This window comes from Tupaia chinensis, unplaced genomic scaffold, assembly GCF_000334495.1.
Source record: "Tupaia chinensis unplaced genomic scaffold, TupChi_1.0 Scaffold000062_1, whole genome shotgun sequence".
NCBI classification, from domain to species: Eukaryota; Metazoa; Chordata; class Mammalia; order Scandentia; family Tupaiidae; genus Tupaia; species Tupaia belangeri.
This window is the reverse complement of record NW_006159520.1, coordinates 814-23,018: the sequence shown is the minus strand read 5'-3', so window position 1 is coordinate 23,018 and position 22,205 is coordinate 814. Positions and strand designations below refer to the sequence as shown.

The following is a 22,205-nucleotide window of genomic DNA, read 5'->3' as shown; positions in this document are numbered from 1 at the left end:
ATTAACTGCATATTCTTGAACTGCTCTCCCAATCCAAATCCTTCACATACCATTGCATTCATTGTGCAGAGTCTGGTATTATACTTGGCATAGACTCAATAATGTTTGCTGAACTAAACCTTTAAATTGAAGTTCTTATTCTTAAGAAACTTCATTTCTTCTCAAGATAATGGGGGTTATAGGAGTAACTTCCACCGAGACGAGACTCTTGACAAAGAAGGTGTCACTTTTAGGATTCCAGTGGTATTGGCTGAGAAAGGGGAAAGTCCAGGAAAGGCCTCTCTTGAGATGGCAGGGAGGGGTGAGGGCTACAGGCTTGGAGAACTTTAGGAAGAGGGTAGTTGCTCACTCACTCAAAGACCTGAATGGACTTGTTTATAGAATCAAAGAATGTCAGCATGAATGACTTTAGAAATCATCTGGAAATCAACCTCAGACCCAGAGAAGTTATGTGGCTTGTATAAAATCTGATTAATAACAGGGCCAGCAAATGGCATGATGGTTAAGATGCTAGATCACATATGGCAAACTCTATGGTTTGAGTCCTGGACCCTGCAGCTTGACAAAACACACAGGTGCCTATGCACGTATGCATGCCCAAAATCCTGAGAGGAGAATAAAGAAGGAATTGCCGAGTGGCCATTCTCCCTGAGGGGGTAAGACTTCTCACTTTCCCTCCCTTTCTGTCTCTCTCTGGCGAGCTCACCAAAATCTTAAAAAAAAAAAATCAATAACAGAAGAACTGGGACCAGGGTGTAAAGCTTTACTCATTTTTTCTTACCTTTTCCAAGACAATACTGGGGCTTGCCAAAACGATATTATGAATGCACCTTTTTTTTTTAAGAGAGATTTTTGGTATAGGGCATGTGTGCTCTCCAGAAAGAGAGAGACAGAAAGCAAGATATCACCCCCCAGGGGTGGTGGCCACAGTGGTGATGGCCACACCACAATTCCTCCTCCTCTTGGGATTTTGGAAGTTTTAAGCCACCAGGTCCAGGACTTGAACCTCAGTCAATGATGTAGGAGCGGCGTAACCATTACACCATCTGCTGGTTCCATGAGTGCACTTTTTAAAAAGCCGTTTTTAATAGTTCAGAACAAGAAGAAATAAAAGGCCACTCCCTTGGGCATAGGGTATAATGTTGATAGATAAGAGCCCTATTTACATCAACTTTCTCTATCTGGGAAACTGATCTTTAGCATAATAGTTAACAGGTAATTAAGTGTTGATAGGTGAAAAAATAGAGAATACCTAATCCAGTTAATGGAATTTAAGATTCCAAACCCAAAGAATTTCCACTTCAGAGTACTGAAAGGACTTAACATCCTCCCTGAGGGAGAGTATTATTAACTTCTTAAAGGAAGGGTTAACTAGAGGCCTGAGGTCAACAATGATTAAAAGGCCAAAGAAGATTTCACACCAGAAGCATCTCTGCATCCAGACAGAGGTCAGCAGTTTCCACTCTACCAGGGCTCTGTGCTCACTAAGTGGGCTAGATAAACTACTCATCAAATCAGATTTTGAAAAATTGTAAAAAAATAAAATGAAACATCCAATCTGCCAAACTGAAATTTAACAGAGCAGTGGAAAGTCCTTCATTTAGCACTGATTTTCAGTCTGTCTAGTAAGTACAAAATAGAGGTGATGTACTGAAAGAATAATTCATGTTCAAAAGAGTTAGGAATCTTGGTGGACTCTACGCTCATGTCTTTGTGCCATGCCGCTGCCAGAGTAGCTGATGGAGTCCTAGAAAGCATTAATAAAAGCACAGTGTTCAGCATAAAAGGAGAACAGGGCTCTTACACATGTCCAGTCAGACACTGCCTATAGTATTCTGTTCAGCTTTGTGTCTGGGGAAGGATAAATAAGACAATATATGATCTAAAAAACTGCATCATCTGCCCTTTAAAGGATTTGAGAATGTTCATCTTGGAAATCAGAAGGCTGTTGACTTCCGGTGACTAAAACATGAAGGTAGCAGTCCTTTTTCTCTGCATTTTATAAGCTAGAACTAATCAGCAGGTGAAGGCAAGTTTTTATCCAACATAGGAGCAAGAAAACTAGTGTTGGTCGAATCCCACCAGGTGCCCCTTGTTGTACTTGGTGTTTTGTATCAATATATTTTATTAAGATCTTTTGAAAATGATGGATATTTGAAATGGTGAGCTCCCAGCCACTGGGAGTCAAATCCCCAGCACTGTTCATTTAAAGCAGTGCTACTCCTGTCCTGCTTCTAAGACTTGGGAATACACTCCAGGCCCGGTGCAGTCAGCTTCCTGCTTGGAGACAGACTCTTTGGGGGCAGCATAGGCCACTGTGCTTTTGCAATGTGGATTTCCAGCACAGTTTCAAGTTCCCAAATCCCCACTGGGTCCATAATTGTGATATTTTCCCAACCTGATATTCCCTTGACAGTCTGGAGTGTTGAGGTGGGCCCATATTTAGTGTGTGACTGGGGCCAACCTGTCACCTAGTGGTTAAGAGATCTGGACCTCATATGGCCAACTGCTGTTCAAAGCCCAGCCCTAGAGACTTGAAAACACATCAGGTGTGTGCATGCTTGTGCGCAAAATTCTGACAGCACAGAGAAATGGAAGAGAAAAGATTACACTCCCACTGGGAGTGCTTTCTCCCTCTCCCCATCTCTCTCTCTCTTTCTCTCTCTCTCTCTCTCTCACACACATACACATACAAACACACAAGCAATTAAAAACAAGACAAAACAAAAACAAAACCCAGCGTGTGTAAGGTATGACTGGGGGATGTGGAAGGTGGTGCAGGAGAGCCTAGTTGTGCCAATGGTCTGAGGGATTGCGTGACAGGGAGTAGGAATGCATTTGTGGCCAGTTGCAGCTGTTTTCTTCACATACCCTAAGAGTCATCTAAATGGGGCCGGCAGGTAGCGTGGTGGTTAAGGGCTCTGGACTCCCGCATGTGACCGTGATTCGAGTCCCAGACTTAGTGACTTGCTTTCTCACTTTCCCTCTCTCTTTTTCTGTCACTTGCTCATTCTGTCCTTCTCTGGTCAAATTTAAATAAATTAATAAAGTTAAATAAAATCATTCTTTAAAAAAAGTCACTCAACTGCTGAAGACAATCAGCCCAAGGAATGTTCGGGCCCATGAAGAGAGCCAATGTCTTATTCTGGTAAGAACAAGAATTCAACTTGAAAGATTCTGATGAAGACTTTAATAAAGTGAACATTTCAGACGTGTGGTCAGGGGAGCCACAAAGGAAGCTCAGGGTTGTACACTTGCTGTTTTCCTACCTGCCACAACACTCACCTTAGCATCTGGACAACTCCTTCATCCCATTCAGGTCTTCATTCTAATGTTCCTTTGTTGGTGGACATTACGACTGTTCCTCTCCTCAGTGCCCCCTCCTCCTCCACCTAGCTTTGCTGTATCACTTAACATCTCTGATATTAGTATGTTTATGTGCTTCTTGTCTGCTTCAACCCACTAGAATAAGAACAGAGAATTTTGTATATTTTGTTCATTGCTATAATCTCAGCACACTGTCTAGCCCAAGGAAGATGTTCAACAAGTGTTAAATGAATGAATGAAGACTAACTGGACTTCTTAGAACATGTGGAGTAAATTGCCTAGAATTGACATCTGATCCATCTTTCCTGCTTCAGCTTGCTGTTCACGCTTTTTGGAGACAGCTGAACTGCTAATAGCTTTCATTTGGCCACAAGAGGGTAGTATTGATCAGGTTTTCATATGGCACCTTATTCTGAGATCATTCAACTCTCTTTTCCCACCAGCCTCCAAAAAAACACCTGGGGCAAGGCCCTGTCCGTACAGTATATACATACGTACAGTATATCTTACTCCTCGATATTGTTCATGTAAAATTCAGTTCAAACCTACATCAAGAATGGTCTCTAAAGGAGAAAAGGTCACTAGAAGGCAAGACCATGAAGAATGTGTAGGAAGAATGGGCCAAATAAAAGTACCTCTTTAGCTTTGGTAACAACTGTAGAGACTCCATCAGCTGGCCAGATGACCTTGTGCTTTGTGCTACATCCCTCTATCTTCCTTTCTTTGGATAATTAATGCCCAGTTGGCCATCCCTTTGAAGGTATGAGCTCTCACAATACAGCATCTAGACTCCTGGCTCTAATTTTAACTCCCCAAATGCTCTGGAAAAGAAAGACAAACTTTGCAAAGAATCATTCTCTCTCTTCTAAGTTCTGCTTTGTATGGGCATTGTACTAAAGTTCATGTGGGATGACACAGAAATAATGGAATTATAAGCCCCAAGATCACTGCACACAGTAATGACATTATAGGGCAGAATTTGCCAGAGCTATGAAACCCAGAGAAGGTGACAGGAACTACTGGAAAAAAGGCAAGTGAGGTGGTCTTCAGTCAGGAGGACTTAGTGGAGCTTAATGGAAATGATGTTCAAGTAGAATTTTAATGATAGGTAAGTGAAAATTTGCTTTTGGCAGGGCCGGCAGGTGGCATGCTGGTTAAGCATGCTGGACTCTCACATGGCCAACCGTGGTTTGTGTCCTGGACCTGGAGACTTGATTTCTCACTTTCCTTCTCTCTCTCTTTCTAATTCTCCCTCTCTAGTCAAATTTAAATAAGTTAAATAAAATAATTCTTTAAAAAAATTTGTGTTTGCATAAATCTAAAGCATTTTATTTTACATACTACCTTTATTCACATTCAAATTTCAGGGTAAATTTCTTCACATTTAAATGTATGAGTAACCACCTGTATATACAAAAAACGTTAAACTTTTCAGGACATTTCACTCCATAGTAGACATAGCACATTATAAAATAAAAAGTGTTATAGATGAGATAGTATGTTATTAGAGAAAAAGGGAACAAGCCTTTTATTCCACCCTAGTGGTCTTTCAATTGAGTGCCTTTATGTGCACCCCAGAGAGACTGGAGAATCTAACAAATGGACACATTTTTTTCCTTGATTTTTGATATTTTTAAAATATGGAGTATAGATTGGAAGTTTTGGGGAGGAGTATTATTATCCCACGTTAAGGGCAGCTTTCCTCAACAGCATAGAGTAGATTTCTCTCTCTCTCTCTCTCTCTCACACACATACACATACAAACACACAAGCAATTAAAAACAAGACAAAACAAAAACAAAACCCAGCGTGTGTAAGGTATGACTGGGGGATGTGGAAGGTGGTGCAGGAGAGCCTAGTTGTGCCCATGGGCTGAGGGATTGCGTGACAGGGAGTAGGAATGCATTTGTGACCAGTTGCAGCTGGTTTTCTTCACATACCCTAAGAGTCATCTAAATGGGGCCGGCAGGTAGCGTGGTGGTTAAGGGCTCTGGACTCCCGCATGTGACCGTGATTCGAGTCCCAGACTTAGTGACTTGCTTTCTCACTTTCCCTCTCTCTTTTTCTGTCACTTGCTCATTCTGTCCTTCTCTGGTCAAATTTAAATAAATTAATAAAGTTAAATAAAATCATTCTTTAAAAAAAGTCACTCAACTGCTGAAGACAATCAGCCCAAGGAATGTTCGGGCCCATGAAGAGAGCCAATGTCTTATTCTGGTAAGAACAAGAATTCAACTTGAAAGATTCTGATGAAGACTTTAATAAAGTGAACATTTCAGACGTGTGGTCAGGGGAGCCACAAAGGAAGCTCAGGGTTGTACACTTGCTGTTTTCCTACCTGCCACAACACTCACCTTAGCATCTGGACAACTCCTTCATCCCATTCAGGTCTTCATTCTAATGTTCCTTTGTTGGTGGACATTACGACTGTTCCTCCTCAGTGCTCCCTCCTCCTCCACCTAGCTTTGCTGTATCACTTAACATCTCTGATATTAGTATGTTTATGTGCTTCTTGTCTGCTTCTACCCACTAGAATAAGAACAGAGAATTTTGTATATTTTGTTCATTGCTATAATCTCAGCACACTGTCTAGCCCAAGGAAGATGTTCAACAAGTGTTAAATGAATGAATGAAGACTAACTGGACTTCTTAGAACATGTGGAGTAAATTGCCTAGAATTGACATCTGATCCATCTTTCCTGCTTCAGCTTGCTGTTCACGCTTTTTGGAGACAGCTGAACTGCTAATAGCTTTCATTTGGCCACAAGAGGGTAGTATTGATCAGGTTTTCATATGGCACCTTATTCTGAGATCATTCAACTCTCTTTTCCCACCAGCCTCCAAAAAAACACCTGGGGCAAGGCCCTGTCCGTACAGTATATACATACGTACAGTATATCTTACTCCTCGATATTGTTCATGTAAAATTCAGTTCAAACCTACATCAAGAATGGTCTCTAAAGGAGAAAAGGTCACTAGAAGGCAAGACCATGAAGAATGTGTAGGAAGAATGGGCCAAATAAAAGTACCTCTTTAGCTTTGGTAACAACTGTAGAGACTCCATCAGCTGGCCAGATGACCTTGTGCTTTGTGCTACATCCCTCTATCTTCCTTTCTTTGGATAATTAATGCCCAGTTGGCCATCCCTTTGAAGGTATGAGCTCTCACAATACAGCATCTAGACTCCTGGCTCTAATTTTAACTCCCCAAATGCTCTGGAAAAGAAAGACAAACTTTGCAAAGAATCATTCTCTCTCTTCTAAGTTCTGCTTTGTATGGGCATTGTACTAAAGTTCATGTGGGATGACACAGAAATAATGGAATTATAAGCCCCAAGATCACTGCACACAGTAATGACATTATAGGGCAGAATTTGCCAGAGCTATGAAACCCAGAGAAGGTGACAGGAACTACTGGAAAAAAGGCAAGTGAGGTGGTCTTCAGTCAGGAGGACTTAGTGGAGCTTAATGGAAATGATGTTCAAGTAGAATTTTAATGATAGGTAAGTGAAAATTTGCTTTTGGCAGGGCCGGCAGGTGGCATGCTGGTTAAGCATGCTGGACTCTCACATGGCCAACCGTGGTTTGTGTCCTGGACCTGGAGACTTGATTTCTCACTTTCCTTCTCTCTCTCTTTCTAATTCTCCCTCTCTAGTCAAATTTAAATAAGTTAAATAAAATAATTCTTTAAAAAAATTTGTGTTTGCATAAATCTAAAGCATTTTATTTTACATACTACCTTTATTCACATTCAAATTTCAGGGTAAATTTCTTCACATTTAAATGTATGAGTAACCACCTGTATATACAAAAAACGTTAAACTTTTCAGGACATTTCACTCCATAGTAGACATAGCACATTATAAAATAAAAAGTGTTATAGATGAGATAGTATGTTATTAGAGAAAAAGGGAACAAGCCTTTTATTCCACCCTAGTGGTCTTTCAATTGAGTGCCTTTATGTGCACCCCAGAGAGACTGGAGAATCTAACAAATGGACACATTTTTTTCCTTGATTTTTGATATTTTTAAAATATGGAGTATAGATTGGAAGTTTTGGGGAGGAGTATTATTATCCCACGTTAAGGGCAGCTTTCCTCAACAGCATAGAGTAGATCATGAGTGCCTAGTGAGGCCCCAGGACTCACAGGTCAAATTTGCAGACCAACACAATAGCCTCTGATTAAACATATTCTTTATTAGAAAGAGAAACACTTCAGATGGAAAGCAAGAAAGGAATGAAATGAATGAGATGTCAAGTAGCAGCTCTGTGTCAAAGCTTCTACTTCCTTCTTGGTCCACCCCAGGCATGGGGCCACAGCCATGCCCTCCTCCTTCAGGTGTGATGTGAAGCCCCCCAAGTTACCAAAGACTAATGCGGTAGAAGTTCTTCCACCTCTAGAGTAAGGAAGGGAAATAAGACATCTCTCAGCCTCTTCAAGGAGCCCCTGCTCATGACCATGTCCAAGGCATCTGTGAGAAGGTCTGGGTTTATGTACTGCAGGTAGAAAAGCATGTAACCCAGCAGCCTAATGAAGATCATGACCATGAAGACAAGACACCGGAAATGCCTGCAAAGAGACATTCATCATTAGTATGTATGGGAAAAGAGCCATCCCAAGGCCAAGCAGTGAGAGGCAAACCACACATCACAAACGACTTGCGAACTACTTTCATCAGGCAAAACTGATGGGGGGAAGTGGGGAATGGTCTACAAGAGGGTGAGGGTAGAGGACAGGCAAAAATAGAAACAGTGAGATAGTGGTTGGGAATTGAATACAGCCCTCCTGACATTTAAGTTCTCCAGCAGAATAGATGCTCACATAGAAAAGTCAGAGGTAGGCCAGCTCTTGGTGTAGTAGTTAAAGTGACTGGATCCTATATGGCCAACTGTGTGGTTTGAGCTCTGTACCAGTCAGCTTGAGAAACACGCCAGGCATATGAGTGTGTTCAAAATCCTGAAAGAAGGGAGAGATGAAGGAGAAGGGATTGTAGCATGACCATGCCCCATGGAGGTGCTTTCTCACTTTCTCTCTGTCTCTGAGTTTCCCTTCAGTGAATACACATACACTATAGCAAAAAAAAAAAAAAAATTAAGTTGGAGATATGAAAGAAGAGTTTCTGGATAATATAGGGACAGGCCTTTCAGAGATTGTCAGGAAATGTTCAGGACAGTCATGCATGTGAGCCTTGTGACCAGTGACCTTCTTCAGGTCTCCTATAGCACACAGTTCTAGAATTTGACATAATATTTAGTCATCTCTAACATAGTGTCCAAGTAAAATGAGAATTAGTATTTTCTTTTTTTAGAATTATTTTATTTAACTTTATGTATTTACTTTTTTTTTTTTTTAACTTGACCAGAGAAGGACAGAATGAGACAGAGAGAGAGCGAAAGGAGGAAAGCAAGACCAGGTCTGGGACCTACACGGTATGCAGCTCTGTGCAAGTCCAGAATCCTTAACCACAATGCCACCTGCTAGTTCCAGAGGACTGGCTTTTTCTAACAGTAAATGCCAAGAGAGACCAACTGAGGCTATAAAAGGTTGTGTGTGTGTGTGTGTGTGTGTGTGTGTGTGTGTGTGTTGTATGCACCCAAGAGAATTTTATACTAGTAACTGGTCTGAGACTGTCAATCTTCTACTGAACTGTATGTTGAAATGTCAAAATTTGAGGCTTTTTATGAAGCATTCATGGTCAGTCTCTTTGTTTCAAAAATTTAAAAAGAGAGGACTCCCACATGGCTGACTGCAGTTCAAGTCTTGGGCCTGGCGGCTTGCTTTCTCACTTTTCTTCTCTCTCTCACTCTGTCCCTCTCTGGAAAAAATTAAATAAATAAAGTTAAATAAAATAAGTCTTTTTTTTTTAAAGACATTTTTGCTATAGGATGCATACACTCACCAGAAAGACAGACAGAAACAGAGAGACAGAAAGCGAGAAATCGCCCCCTAGGGGGATGGCCACACCACAATCCCTTCTCCTTCATTGTCCTATCGGGACCTTGGGTGCTCACTCTCACACATCAGACGTGATTTTAAGCCACCAGGTCCAGGACTCAAACCACAATCGACTACATGGGAGTCCAGCAACAGAGCCATTATGCCAACTGCTGGTCCTATGTCTTTAAAAAAATTGTAAAAGGAAAGGTATTGAGTTCAAGTGATTTTTTTTTCCTAAAATTTCTAAGCCTGCATTGAAAGAACTAAGAAAATGAGTACACTGTGAATTTTCTTCTCAACAAAAAGTCTAACAGAGCTTGCTAGTTTCAGGATCTGAAAACTAGGAAGGGGCCATATCAAGCATCATAAGAATAGAAATTAAGGGGCTGGCAGATGGCGTGGTGATTAAGGATGCTGGACTCTCACTTTGATCACTGTGTTTCGAGTCCCAGACCTGGTGGCTTGCTCTCTCTCTCTCTCTCTCTCTCTCTGCCCCTCTCTGGTCAAATTAAAATAAATACATAAATAAAGTTAAATAAAATAATTCTTTAAAAAATCATGGAAAATAGAAGTGAAATTAACAGCCTTCATCCTGAACTCAGAAATACCCACTAATTCCTCCAGCTATGTATAACCATTTAACTCTGTGCTATAAATCTGTTGAAAAAAGAAGAAAGGATTGGGAGAAATCTGGAGCTAGCTGATGTTTTCTGCTCTGTGGATGTGTTCATGTTTATCTTTACCATGGCACCTGCAGAGTGAATGTGACCTGGACTAGGTCAAACACAAGATTCTGCCACTTACCTGTACCAAAAGATTCTCTTCTGTTTCTTAATGATGGTCTTCTCCTATGAGAAGTTATAAAACTCAGTTATTTCTGTCCATATGCTCATGGGAAGGCAAGATAGCAGGATGGCTAAGCACAGAGACTCTAAACCCAGGCTACCTGGGTTTGAATCCTGCCACGTCTTAGCTGCCATGGAATGGAGCAAGGCACTGAATCTTACTATTTCTTAACTCTGGGGTTATTAAAAGGAGAGGGAGAGAGAACCCAGGGGGAAGAAAAGGATAGAGAAAGAAAATACTAGTTTGGGACAGGGAAGGCTTACCATGTTGCTTTGGATGGTCTCTACCAGAATTGACCCAGGTTTCACTGTTTGGGAGGAGTTTTTCTGGGCTTTGGATCTGGATAAAAAAAGATCAGAGCCAACAATTATGTAACATTATCTGAAGGACTAATGAAATGTACCTTTCTAAGTCATGCAACATCTATGATTTATTCCTAGATTTTTGATAACATTCATAATGCTCAACATTCAAAACTCATGATTGTTCAGCCTACAAAGAACCAGGAAGATGAGATCCATTCCCAAGAGAAAAATAATCTATGAAGACTAAGCCTGATATAACACTGATGTTTGATTCAAATTGCAAAGTCTGTCTTTTGGTGGCAACTAAATGTCAGTTGAAGACTTATATCCTTAGCTGGGTCATTCACAGACTTCCCTGAGAAGGTATGGTTTGGAGAACAGGTACAGATTTGGGCAGTTTAAACATGGAATTTGAGTTTCCCCATGTGTTTCTCTTTTCTTTCTTACCAGCTTCTTTGGCTGCTCGAAACTTTGTCCCCTGTTTTTCTTTAGCTCAAAGAGATGTCAAGTTTCTTATACTGATTTTGGCCTGTTCTTAGACTTAAAGCTGTTCAAATAGGAAAATAACCTCCTGCCATTCTATTCTTACAAGTATCAACTCCTTCAAGAAATTTCCTGCTTTGATTTGTTCTGAAATGCCTTCTGATTATTGTTTGTTCATTTATTTTTGTTTTGTTTCTGGAGTTTAGAGTTATTTTCTGCAAGAGGATCAGGTCTAATAAAAGCTTACTCAGAATTTTCATGGCTATTTCTTTTAATAATCTAATATTCTTTACAGGAAAAAAAAAAAAGAAGTTGTACCTACTCCTGGTTCTTGCTATGATGGAGTAGCTTATATCAGACTCTCCCACCTCCAAGAACAACTATAAAAACTGGACAAAATACGTAACAACTATTGAAGGCATTGAAGAATACAGTCACAAGTTGAAAGGATACACACTCTGAATGAAGTTAAGACACACTGAGATGAGCTCTTTATTAATCCAGGCTATCCCCAAAAACATTTGCCAATTTTGTGGTGCAGGAGAATAGAACCCACGCATCAAGTGGCAGCATCAGTTGCTGAAGGGACAGAGGTTAGAGTTCAAGATTATCAAAATGACAGTGACCTGGAAAAATTCTAAAGCAAGAGGGAACTATAAAGAAATGAGTTTGAATATCCATGCAGGTTTTCTTTCCCAGGTGACAGCTGGCTTCGAAGCTACGCATGTATAACTCAAGATTCTACAAAACCCTAGAAAGTAAAATGTACCTAATGAGTTGAGCAAAGATTGGAGTTTTATATACTAGCAATTAGAAAATTAAGTAAACAGACATATCATTTACAATAGTATGAAAATGTCAAGTATTTAGTAATAAATATGATGAGAGATGTACAAGAATACTACACAGAAACCTACAAATTTACTGTAGAAAAATCTAAATAAATGAGGACATAAAGATGTCATGATTTGTAAAACTGATGTTTAGATATTGTCCTCTAAATTTATCTAGGATTCCATGTAATTTCAATAAAAAATAAGCAAGATTTTTTTTTTTTTAGAGAAACTGAACATCTAATTTGAAAGTTTATATTGAAACTCAAAGGGTCAAGAATAGCCAAAATAATCTCTTTTTTAAAGTATATTTATTCATTCCATGAATGAGAGTGACAAAGACAGAAATATAGCATCCCCTACAGGGTCCTGACACTACCCGTGAGTCTCAGTCAGTTTGGATCATGGGCACATACCCAGCATATTCAGGGAAGTCTTTGACTTTAAACTGGCAACCCTTTTATGTGAGTTTGCCTTGTAAAATGTCAGGTCTTACCATTGAGCTACTATCTGGCCTCCCAAGATAATCTTAAAGAGCAATAAAACTTAAGCTACCATATATCAAGACTAATTATAAAACTACAGTAATTAGGACAGTTTAGTCTTAGTGCAAAAATAGAAATACACTGATGATACAGAATAAAGTGTCCAGAAACAGACTCATACATTTATAGTTATCTGATTTATAAAACAAGGCACCACTTCAAATGCATGATCTCTTCATTAAATGGTGCTAGAAAAATTGTATGTTCATATTGGAGAAAACAAATCTTACTCTATCTCACACTGCAGAAAAAAAAAAAAAGTAAATTGCAGATGAATGTAAACCTAAGTGTAAAAGGCAAAACAATAAAAAATTCTAGGAGAGGCCAAGCCTTGGTACTGGCAGTAGTGTACTGAGCAGTAATGCTGGAAGCCACCTGACCAACCACACATTGAAATCTCTAGTTTATCTGGAGCATGCTGGACATGCACTCAGGCATCCAAGATCCTGAAGATGTGGAGGACTGGAGAAAGGGAATCACAATGTGACAAGGATGACTGTCTTTATCTCTTTCTCTCTGTCTCTGTATCTCTCATGTAGATACATGCATATCTCTATCATTAATAAAATTAACTTTAAAAAATTCTAAGGGAAATCATAGAGTAATTTGTGACTTAAAGAACACTAAGCAAAAGAGATTTAATGAATTTAATGGATTAGGCTTTCTTACAATGAACAAATATTATTTATCAAAAATTCCACTAAAGGGGCTGGCAGGTGGCCTACTAGTTAAGGGCGCTGGACTCTCACATGGCTAACCGTGGTTCAAGTCTTGGATCTGGTGGCTTGCTTTCTCTCTCTTCCTCTCACTCTGTCCCTCTCTGGTCAAATTAAAATTAATAAATAAAGTTAAATATAATAACTTTTTAAATGCCATTAAAAAGTAAAAAGGGAAAGTCATGGAATAAACTATAGTATGTATATTTCACAAAGAGCCTTATTTTAAAATATAATAAAAGAAGCTCCTATAAATCAGTAAGAAAAAAAATAATCTCACAAATGTAGGCAAAAGACATGTCACAAATTTTCTAGCAAGCATTTTAAAAGCTACACAACATTTGTAGTAATCAGTAATTAAATACATTAATTAACTAATTAATTTTTTAGTATAGGGTACATGTGCTTGCTGGAGAGACAGAGACAGAGAGAGAGGGAAAGTGAGAAAGCAGCCCCCCAGAAGGGATAACACGTCACATTTTTTTCTCCTTCATTCTCCTCTTGGGATTTTGTTCACACATGCACCCATGCCCCGTGTGATGAAATGCATGGCCTAGTGGTTAAGTGAGCTAGATCCCACATGACTAACCATTCAGTTTGAATCCCAGCCCCAGGGGTTTAAAAATCAGGCCAGGTATGGGAACCAGCAGTTAGCGTAATGGCTATGTCGCTGGACTCCCACGTAGTCGACCGCGGTTCGTGTCCCGGACCCGGTGGCTTAAAACTCACGCCGGGCGCGTGTGCGTGCGTGCCCAAGATCCCGAGAGGAGAATGGAGGAGAAGGGATTGCGGCATGACCATCCCCCCGGGGGGTGATTTCTCGCTTTCTGTCTCTATGTCTCTCTCTGTCTGTCTGGCGAGCGCACGCGCCCTACAGTGAAAAATCTCTCAAAAAAAAAAAACATCAGGCCAGGTACATGTACGTGCCCAAATTCCCAAAAGGATAGAGAAATGGAAGAGAATGGATTGTAGTGTTATCACATCCTATTGAAGAGTAGTTTCTTTGTCCATCTCTCTATCTTTGGTGAGTACATGTGCCCCCGACAATTATAAAACTGGCTAATATTTAAAAACTATAAATACGGAGTGAGAGTAAGGATGTAGAGTAACTAAAACTCTTATAAATTTCTTGTAGGAGGGGGATATTAGTTAGCCACTTTGGAAAATTGTTTGGCTTATTCAGTAAACCAAAGATATGTATTCCCTATGACCCAGCAGGTCTACTTCTTAGTATATAACCAAAAGAAGTGAGTGGAAATAGCTGCCAAAAGACATGCACAAGAATTCCTGTAGCACTCTTATTTTAATATCTCCAAGCTGGAAATTACCAAAATGTTCATCAATAGTAGAATAAATTGTTGTGCCACATTCAAACAATGGAATACTCTACAGCCACCAAAAGGAACAAACCACAGCATGCAGCAACAAGGGTGAATCTCAGTGAAAGCCAGACACAAAAGAGAACATGCTAAATGTATATGGAGTCTAAGAACACACTAAAAAAGTATTGAAATCAGAACAGTGGTTACCTTTGCGAGGAGCACTGACTGGGAAGAAGCACAAAGGAAACTCTTGGGTTACTCAAAATGTTCTGTACGCCAACCTATATACTTAAGAGTTTCACGCTCTTATGTATGTTATATATTACATAATGCAATTTAAAAAGTACTTAATTGTCAAACAAAAGGAAAGTGTGATGAGATCTGAGACATACAAGGCTATGGAGTCAGTGTAAAAGGGACTGAGACCTCTAGTCATACTGGCAGGTCCACCGTGTCCTGGGAACTGGGACAGCACACTATATGGAGAACATTTCTGGGCCTCTTTCTATTACATAGCTTCCTCTCCAAACAAAGCTCGAGTCCATTTTCAGGAATGGCATTCAACCGAGGACATAAGAAAAGAATATTAAAAAGAGACTTTTTAAACACTAATTTCCTAGGACGGCAAGAGAAAGGCCTGTATGTGGATGATTTTTTGAGTCTAGAACATGGAACAAAGGTTTACAGGGATGACTCCTTGGAAATAATTTACACACTGAAACACACTGTTTTTAGAACCATTCAACCCTTCAAAGACTACCCTTAACTGTCACGTCAGTACATCCTGGTGAGCGGTAATTTTTTCAAACTTACATTTCCATTTCAAGAAGCAGCACCTCTTTTTCTTTTTCCATCTGCCTCAGAATTTCCTGGTATTTCTTTTCATCAAAAAAAAAAAAGTCATATACAAAGTTTTGTAGCCTGTATGTGGATGATTTTTTGAGTCTAGAACATGGAACAAAGGTTTACAGGGATGACTCCTTGGAAATCATTTACACACTGAAACACACTGTTTTTAGAACCATTCAACCCTTCAAAGACTACCCTTAACTGTCACGTCAGTACATCCTGGTGAGCGGTAATTTTTTCAAACTTACATTTCCATTTCAAGAAGCAGCACCTCTTTTTCTTTTTCCATCTGCCTCAGAATTTCCTGGTATTTCTTTTCATCAAAAAAAAAAAAGTCATATACAAAGTTTTGTATTTCATTACAATATCATTAACAAAAATATTATTGTTAAGACTCCTAATATTCCAAATGGTGCACTCATGAATGTGCACATGCAAGGAGGGAAAAATTGGGAGGTGCTAATGATCAGAATGAATAAAAATGAACAAAATGAGTTCTCCCTCTGTGTGTATATTCAAGTTGCAGCTCTGACATTTGCTAGCTGTGTTCCCTGAAGATGCTTCCTAATTCCTTGAAACCTCATTGTCCTCTTGATCATAACAATATCATTCACATAATTATGGGACAAATTGGCTGAGAAAAATACTATATATCAGGTGCATGGCACATGACAAATCTTAACACACACATGTTTCATTGTCATTGCTGTTGTATACATAGGACTTTCCCCAGTAGCAGATTCTAGCCTAATGAGAAACCAGTGAACTTAGGACCTTGCAGAAATTCTACCTCTACTCTAATTTTCCCCCAAGAGATGTTGTACCTTTATGTAGTGAGCCTGGTCCTCACAGAGCTGATACACAGATTGGTAGTCACTCTCTATCTAGAAAGAAAATAAAATTAACAAACCCCATAAGTTAAGTTAGAATGCTCCCTGGGACCCTAACTGGTACATTGGACATCTGACTAGTTACCTAGCAACTCCTTACTTGAAGGGAAAACAACCACATCACAAAGAGGTGATCTCATAATTCCTGTGCAGGGTCTAATTTTGAACAAAGCAAATTGTTTGCCTCTCTGTGAAACAACAGGGGATGTTTCAGGGCATTTAGGTTTGAGATTCGACAGTGTAGTATTTGAGGTAGAGAAGTGCTTAAGAACGGGTAAGACCAGTACTTTCAACAACAGCTTGCTTTCTTTTTATGTGTATGTGAAACCGAAATTCATTTACCAGATGTTCTTGCTGCCCCCTCAAGCAGTTCTGTTTCTAAGACTTTTGGCATTCTCTCCCATTTACACCCTTGACGGACCCTCAGTGAAAGAGACACTACCTCTACCTTGACTAATTCCTTCTCTTGCTTTGCACAGGACTCTGTTGACTTTTGTAGTCTCACCTGTGGAAGACCGCAAGTGATGGCAGAAAGTTAATAGCATTATTTTGTAGAAGGCAGAATATGATAATCCATGTCTATCACATATTGAGAACAAAGAAGACCAATCTAAGGTAGGCACTACTATTGACCAAAGTTCACCACCCTTTTTCTCCCACTCATATTTCATAGGGTGCACTGGCATGCCTCTGAATCACATAGAAAAAGAAAAACCTCATTTCTCTTTTTCAGAGAAAAATAAAAAACAGTGGGTTTCTTCTAAGGTGGGCCCAGCCACTACATAAATCTGCAGAGATCTTCCTTATAGGGTTTTTACCTCCAATCAGGTATCCAGTTCACTCATTTGACAGATATTTATTGGGCATCTATGTTCTGAGCATTGGGGAAACAGAAGTGAACAGCATAAACAAAAAAATCATGTTCTTATGGGTTTACTTTCTAGAAAAGGAAAAAGATAATAAAAATAAATCTAAGAAAGAAAAGTTCTTTGGCCTGTGAAACATGGATTGGAAAATCAGAAATATTGTTGACATATCTTCCTATTTGAATATCTGTATTTGTGTATCCTCATATAGATCATAAACTTCTTGAGGGCAGGTCTTGGTGGTCATTTAGAACATGTGTTTTATTGGCAGATGGAGGATGAAGAATTTCAAGCAATTCCCTCCACTTTGCTGGCATTACATTCATCTCTGCTGCTGGTGATTACGAATGCCCCACAGGACATGGGACTAAGTGAAGGGAATAAAGGACATTGGTTCACCTTTGATAAGCACATGAGCATACCTAGTATATAGTCTATGGGAGTTCTTAAAAGTAATTCCTTCCAGGGGCCAGCAGATAGAGTAATGGTTACTTTGCTTGTCTCCCACATAGTCTACCATGTTTGGGTCCCAGACCTGGCAGCTTAACATCATGCCAGGCGCATGTGTGTGCATGCCCAAGATCCCAAGAGGAGAATGGGAGAAGGGAATGTGTCGTGGCCATCTCCTCGGGGAGATAATTTCTCATTTTCTATCTCTCTCTGTCTTTCCGATGAGCACATGTGTCCTATAGCAAAAATCTCTCTATCTGAAAAAAAGAGTAATTTCTTCTAGAACCTAAAATTGGAATATTTCCTAGAAAATCTCTCAGTTTACTTTCCCACTCACCTTCATTTCTGCCAGCATTTGCTTTAGGGTTCCTTTCTCAAGGCCAGCATTCTTAAACCTCCTTGAAAGCTGAAATATCATGCCAAAAATTATGAATTAAATAAGGCATACAAACATGAAAACCTGGCATAGATGCAGACTTGGGATAATCTCAAGATGCAAACTGGTGGTGAACTAACTCGGGTCTCTGATAGAAGCTTGATAGACAGTGTCTCCTTCTCCCCTGAAGCTGGTTAACTCCATGCCAGCTGGACAGGTTTTTTTTGTTGTTGTTGTTTTGTTTTTGTTTGTTTGTTTGGTTGGTTGGTTGTTTTTTTTCTTTCAGAGCCCCTAAAAGTTCCTGCACAATGAGGAAAGGAGAATGGTGAGAAGGGGAAGGGAGAATGGGGCACAGTGGTTGGAAAAAGAAGGCAAATCTTTCCCTTTTCAGTCCTTGAGCTCTCTTACCACAGTGTGTAATCCCAGAGAATAAATGGTGGCATCAGTCAGTCTGTTCTAGATTGGGGAAGGAGAACATAGGTTTTGACCAGTGAGTTCAGGAAGACTACAGCTCTGTTGGGATTCCTAAGAAGTGAGCCTTTCTCTTTTCTCTCTCTCTTTCTCTCTTTCTTTCTTTCTTTCTTTCTTCCTTCCTTCCTTCCTTTCTTTCTTTCTTTCTTTCTTTCTTTCTTTCTTTCTTTCTTTCTTTCTTTCTTTCTTTCTTTCTTGTTATTGGGCACATATGCTTGCCAGAGAGAAAGTGAGAAATTACCCCCAAAGGGGATGGTCATGCCACAATTCCTTCCCCTCCTGTCTTGGGATTTGGGTCACACACACACACACACATCTCCAGGCCAGGTCTAGGACCTGAACTGCACAGTCTGCCATGTGGGATCCAGCACATTAACCTCCATGCCACCTGCTGGCCCTGAGCCATTTTTTCAAGGGTGGACTTTGCTGTGTGGGAAGCAGCCTTTCCATTCATATCTATGTTCAGTTGAATTTCCTCATTCCAAATGGACCCGGGCCCATATCTGATGTTGCCAGGCCACTCTACCAGCCTTTCTCTTGTGAAGACAATGTCCTGGGGATTGTGGGCCTCTCAGTACCCCAGAGCAACCCCTTACCTTCTTCTGAAGTTCCACTTTTTTAGGGTCTTACTGCTTTTTTCCTATGGGAAGAAGGAAGTGAAGGGTACAAACCCATTCTGCCCTCAGATCTTGCCCTCACTATGCTACAGGAACAGTATCTGGGATAAGTGTGCCAAGTGGGAAAAGTGCACCCTGGTCCCACACAGCAGATTGGGAACTGAGGCCAGACCTCAGATCCCATGCTGAGCACTTCAGTCCCAGAGTCTGCTCTTCAACAGCTGTGATTTCTACAGATCCCTACAGAAGCGATGAGCAAATGCTGATCCCCTGGGAAAGGTATGAGAGAATGAGCAAAGTGCATCCACTAGTCCTTTCCTAGACTCCTTCTCACCAGCTTTGCTGTCTCTAACTCCAGATCCTGTAGGGCTTCCTGCTTCTCTGAGATGACATGGTTCAACTCCTCTCTCTCTTTGACTCGTCCTAGTGACAGGGTGATCTCTTTTTCCAGACTGAAAAATATAATGTCAGCCAGATATGGATCAGTTCTAAGCAGACTGCTAGGACCCCAGCTTCAGAAGCTACTGCTGAAGCCTCAGGGAACCAGAGTGACTACCAACAGCAGTGGAAATAAAACATCAACCTAATGTGGAAACTGAATGCAAAAGCTCATACACAAAGCCTTTCCAGGGCATCACAATTCATATTTCAGAATTTAAATGACACACCAAAATTTGCTATCAAAGCAATAAACCTTCCTCCCACCTTCTCTCTCTCCCAGAGCATGTTCAGTTGAGGAGAAACCCTTCCCTCACCAACTGCAAAGCCTGACCTTTGAATCGTTTCTTCTTTTTCTTGAATTTTTCTAAGAAGAACCTGATTTGCCTCATCTAGTCTCTGCAGGTCTTTTTCAAGGTCTGAGTTCAGGTAGTCAAGGTTCTGTTTTGTGACTTTTAATTTTGGTATTTCCATCATCTCGTGCCTACAGGAAAATCATCTTCATTATTAAACTCATGGCAGAAAACATAAGAGCCCTAAGAAAACCTTTCCCTGAAATCTCATTCATTCTCCTATCTTCTGTTGTTAATATGCCTAACCAGCCCTACTTTATTTCCATAATAAATACATTTCCACAGTGTGTTAAGTAAATTCCTGGAATTGAATCACATTGTAATACTAAATATTATAAGCAGAACCTAGTAAAACTCAAACCTTCTGTGAAGAAAAAAGCTGTTTTATATGAATAATTATATGCTAACTTACTTGTTTTAAAATTTTTTATATAGAGGGGCTAGCCTGTGGCATGGTGATTAAGGCAACTGGATCCCACATGGCCAACTGCGCAGTTTAAATACTGAACCCAGTAGCTTGAAAAACATGCTGTGTGGGTGTGTAGGCATGGCCAAAATATCAAAAGGAGGGAGAAATAGAGGAGGAGTGAGGGAAACCACACCATGACTTTCTCGCTCTCTGTCTCTCTCAAATGAGCACCTGTGCCTTCAGCAATTTTTTTTTTAAATAAAGTTTGTGGAATCTAAGCAACACCTATAAAACATCTAAAGATCTGCAAGACAGAAGAAATTCTTCAATACCCTTTTGTTACAAACATGAATATATTCTAATCCAGTCAGGCAAGCACATAGGTGAAGGAGGGACAGGAAGAAAGATGGATCTTTTCCCCAAACAAGACTGATAAGTTGTTGGAAATATTAGCTATCTCTGAAAACCCATTAGTCTGATGAAGTACAGGGAACTTAAAGTTTGTTTTGGTAGGAAGCCTCCTGAGGCTTGAATAGATAACATGCTGCTCAATAAGGTCGACTGTCTCCTTACTGGTTTGCTAGGGATCCTTCCCATAATAGTTCCTCTACGAAACTGTTATTCTTACTACTTACACATCATCCCATGGATTCTGTTCAACTTCCTCCATTGTAGGTTTCCTAAAATGTTAATGCAAATGTTTGTTATGGAAATGAAGCCCCTACTATCCGATATAATTTATCATTTGTCAGGAAGGAGCAGGCAACAGTTAGACACTGTGTTCAGGCAAGGCAGAACCAAGAAGAAATCCATGTCTTGTATACCTGCTTGTTTTCCAGAATCAATTGTAATCTTTTTCAGAAATTAAATTTCAGTAAACCATATCATATTTTAATTTAAAATCTCATAAATTAATCCCACTAGAGTACAGAACTGTTTTTGTTTTCAAATTTTTTCACACTCTGATTACCATTTTCCCTTCCTTGCCTGCATTTCTATCATAGGTAAAGTGTTTAGGGAATTTATATATGTCTATTGGTAAATATATTGAGAGTTTATTTCTAATGCAAATATTCAGGAAAACTTAGAAAACAAATAATAGAAGAGTCAGAGGGTATCAAAAAGTTGGCTGCTTGATTTCTGTTAGTCTATTACTATCCTACTTTCCAACAAGGTCTAATTACTGCAGGCTGAATTAATGCTGAAGCAGCAGCACCAACAATAAGGTGCATTAGAAGGAAGAAATAAGCATCCAGTCCTCAGAGATGGCATCTCCTACCATTGCTCCAAAACTAATGTTTAGGACCATCCAACACAAGCAAAGTAGAATACCAACCTCTCTCCCCTCACGTTCTACCTTCTTCTCTCTTCACTTTGAAGCTTTTTTTTTTAATTCCCTCAATTCCTTCTCCCACCACTTTCTCTTTTCCCCCTGCATTTTCCTTTTCTTTCTACTCTTTTTACACAAAGGGCTTCCCAGGCTCTGATGATGCCGTCGGAACTCACCTTTGTCTTCCCAACCAGGATTTCTTCTGCTCCCAACAGAGATTTTAAACTGAACATCAGAAATTTCAGAACAGGCATTGCCTTGCTGATGGAGTTCTCCAAATAGTTGGACCTGTCCTTTCTGGCTGGGTGGGGCAGCATGTCATAGTGGGTAGAAATGGGTGGGGTGGTGACAACACATCTTCATCTATAGGCTGACTGAGAAAAGATTTCAGAGCTTTAGGACAGTTAGATTTCTTGTGAAATTGCAGTAAGATCTATGGGGCAATCTGGGTATAGTTTAAATGTCTTCTGAAGCAGTTGTCAGCTCTACGGGACACATTTTCCTTTCCTAAATCTTTAGACCTCGTCGTTGTCATGATCACTCTCATTTCTCTGCCATGATCTCTATGTGTCATGTGTGTAACTTGCTGTTCCTAAATCCAAACAATGCATCTCTATTCAGTGCATCCAAGAGCTACAGGGTAGGAATGTCAGAAAGAAAGCTAGAAAGAACCTGAGAGAAGCCTTTCTATGAACTAAGTAAGTTCTCATTCTCACCAAGTTGGATTCTTATAGCTACAAATTAACCCCGTTTATTTTCAGGCTAGCACTGTAGCGTATTGGTTCCCACATGGCTGACCACAGTTTGAATTCTGGTCCCAGCAATTGAAAAACATGCTAAG

The 22,205-nt window shown here is 40.0% G+C and overlaps 1 protein-coding gene and 1 long non-coding RNA gene across 2 annotated transcripts; one reads left to right on the top strand and one right to left on the bottom strand.

Annotated features, from left to right (window-relative positions):
- Positions 1 to 7,568: 7,568 nt before the first annotated feature.
- Positions 7,569 to 21,647, bottom strand: LOC102482723 (transmembrane and coiled-coil domain-containing protein 5B-like). Its single transcript, XM_006141688.2, is given in 13 exon segments — positions 7,569 to 7,897; positions 10,070 to 10,113; positions 10,375 to 10,450; positions 15,413 to 15,477; positions 15,989 to 16,048; positions 16,503 to 16,559; positions 17,708 to 17,776; positions 18,814 to 18,830; positions 18,833 to 18,857; positions 19,169 to 19,286; positions 19,607 to 19,756; positions 20,670 to 20,714; positions 21,541 to 21,647. Coding segments are annotated over 12 exon segments (915 nt in total). The 5' UTR covers positions 20,705 to 20,714; positions 21,541 to 21,647; the 3' UTR covers positions 7,569 to 7,698.
- LOC102482441 (uncharacterized) lies at positions 16,217 to 17,326 on the top strand. The gene is made up of 3 exons (XR_333504.1): positions 16,217 to 16,328; positions 16,534 to 16,669; positions 17,192 to 17,326. It is a non-coding gene; the product is annotated as an uncharacterized LOC102482441 (long non-coding RNA).
- Positions 21,648 to 22,205: the final 558 nt, after the last annotated feature.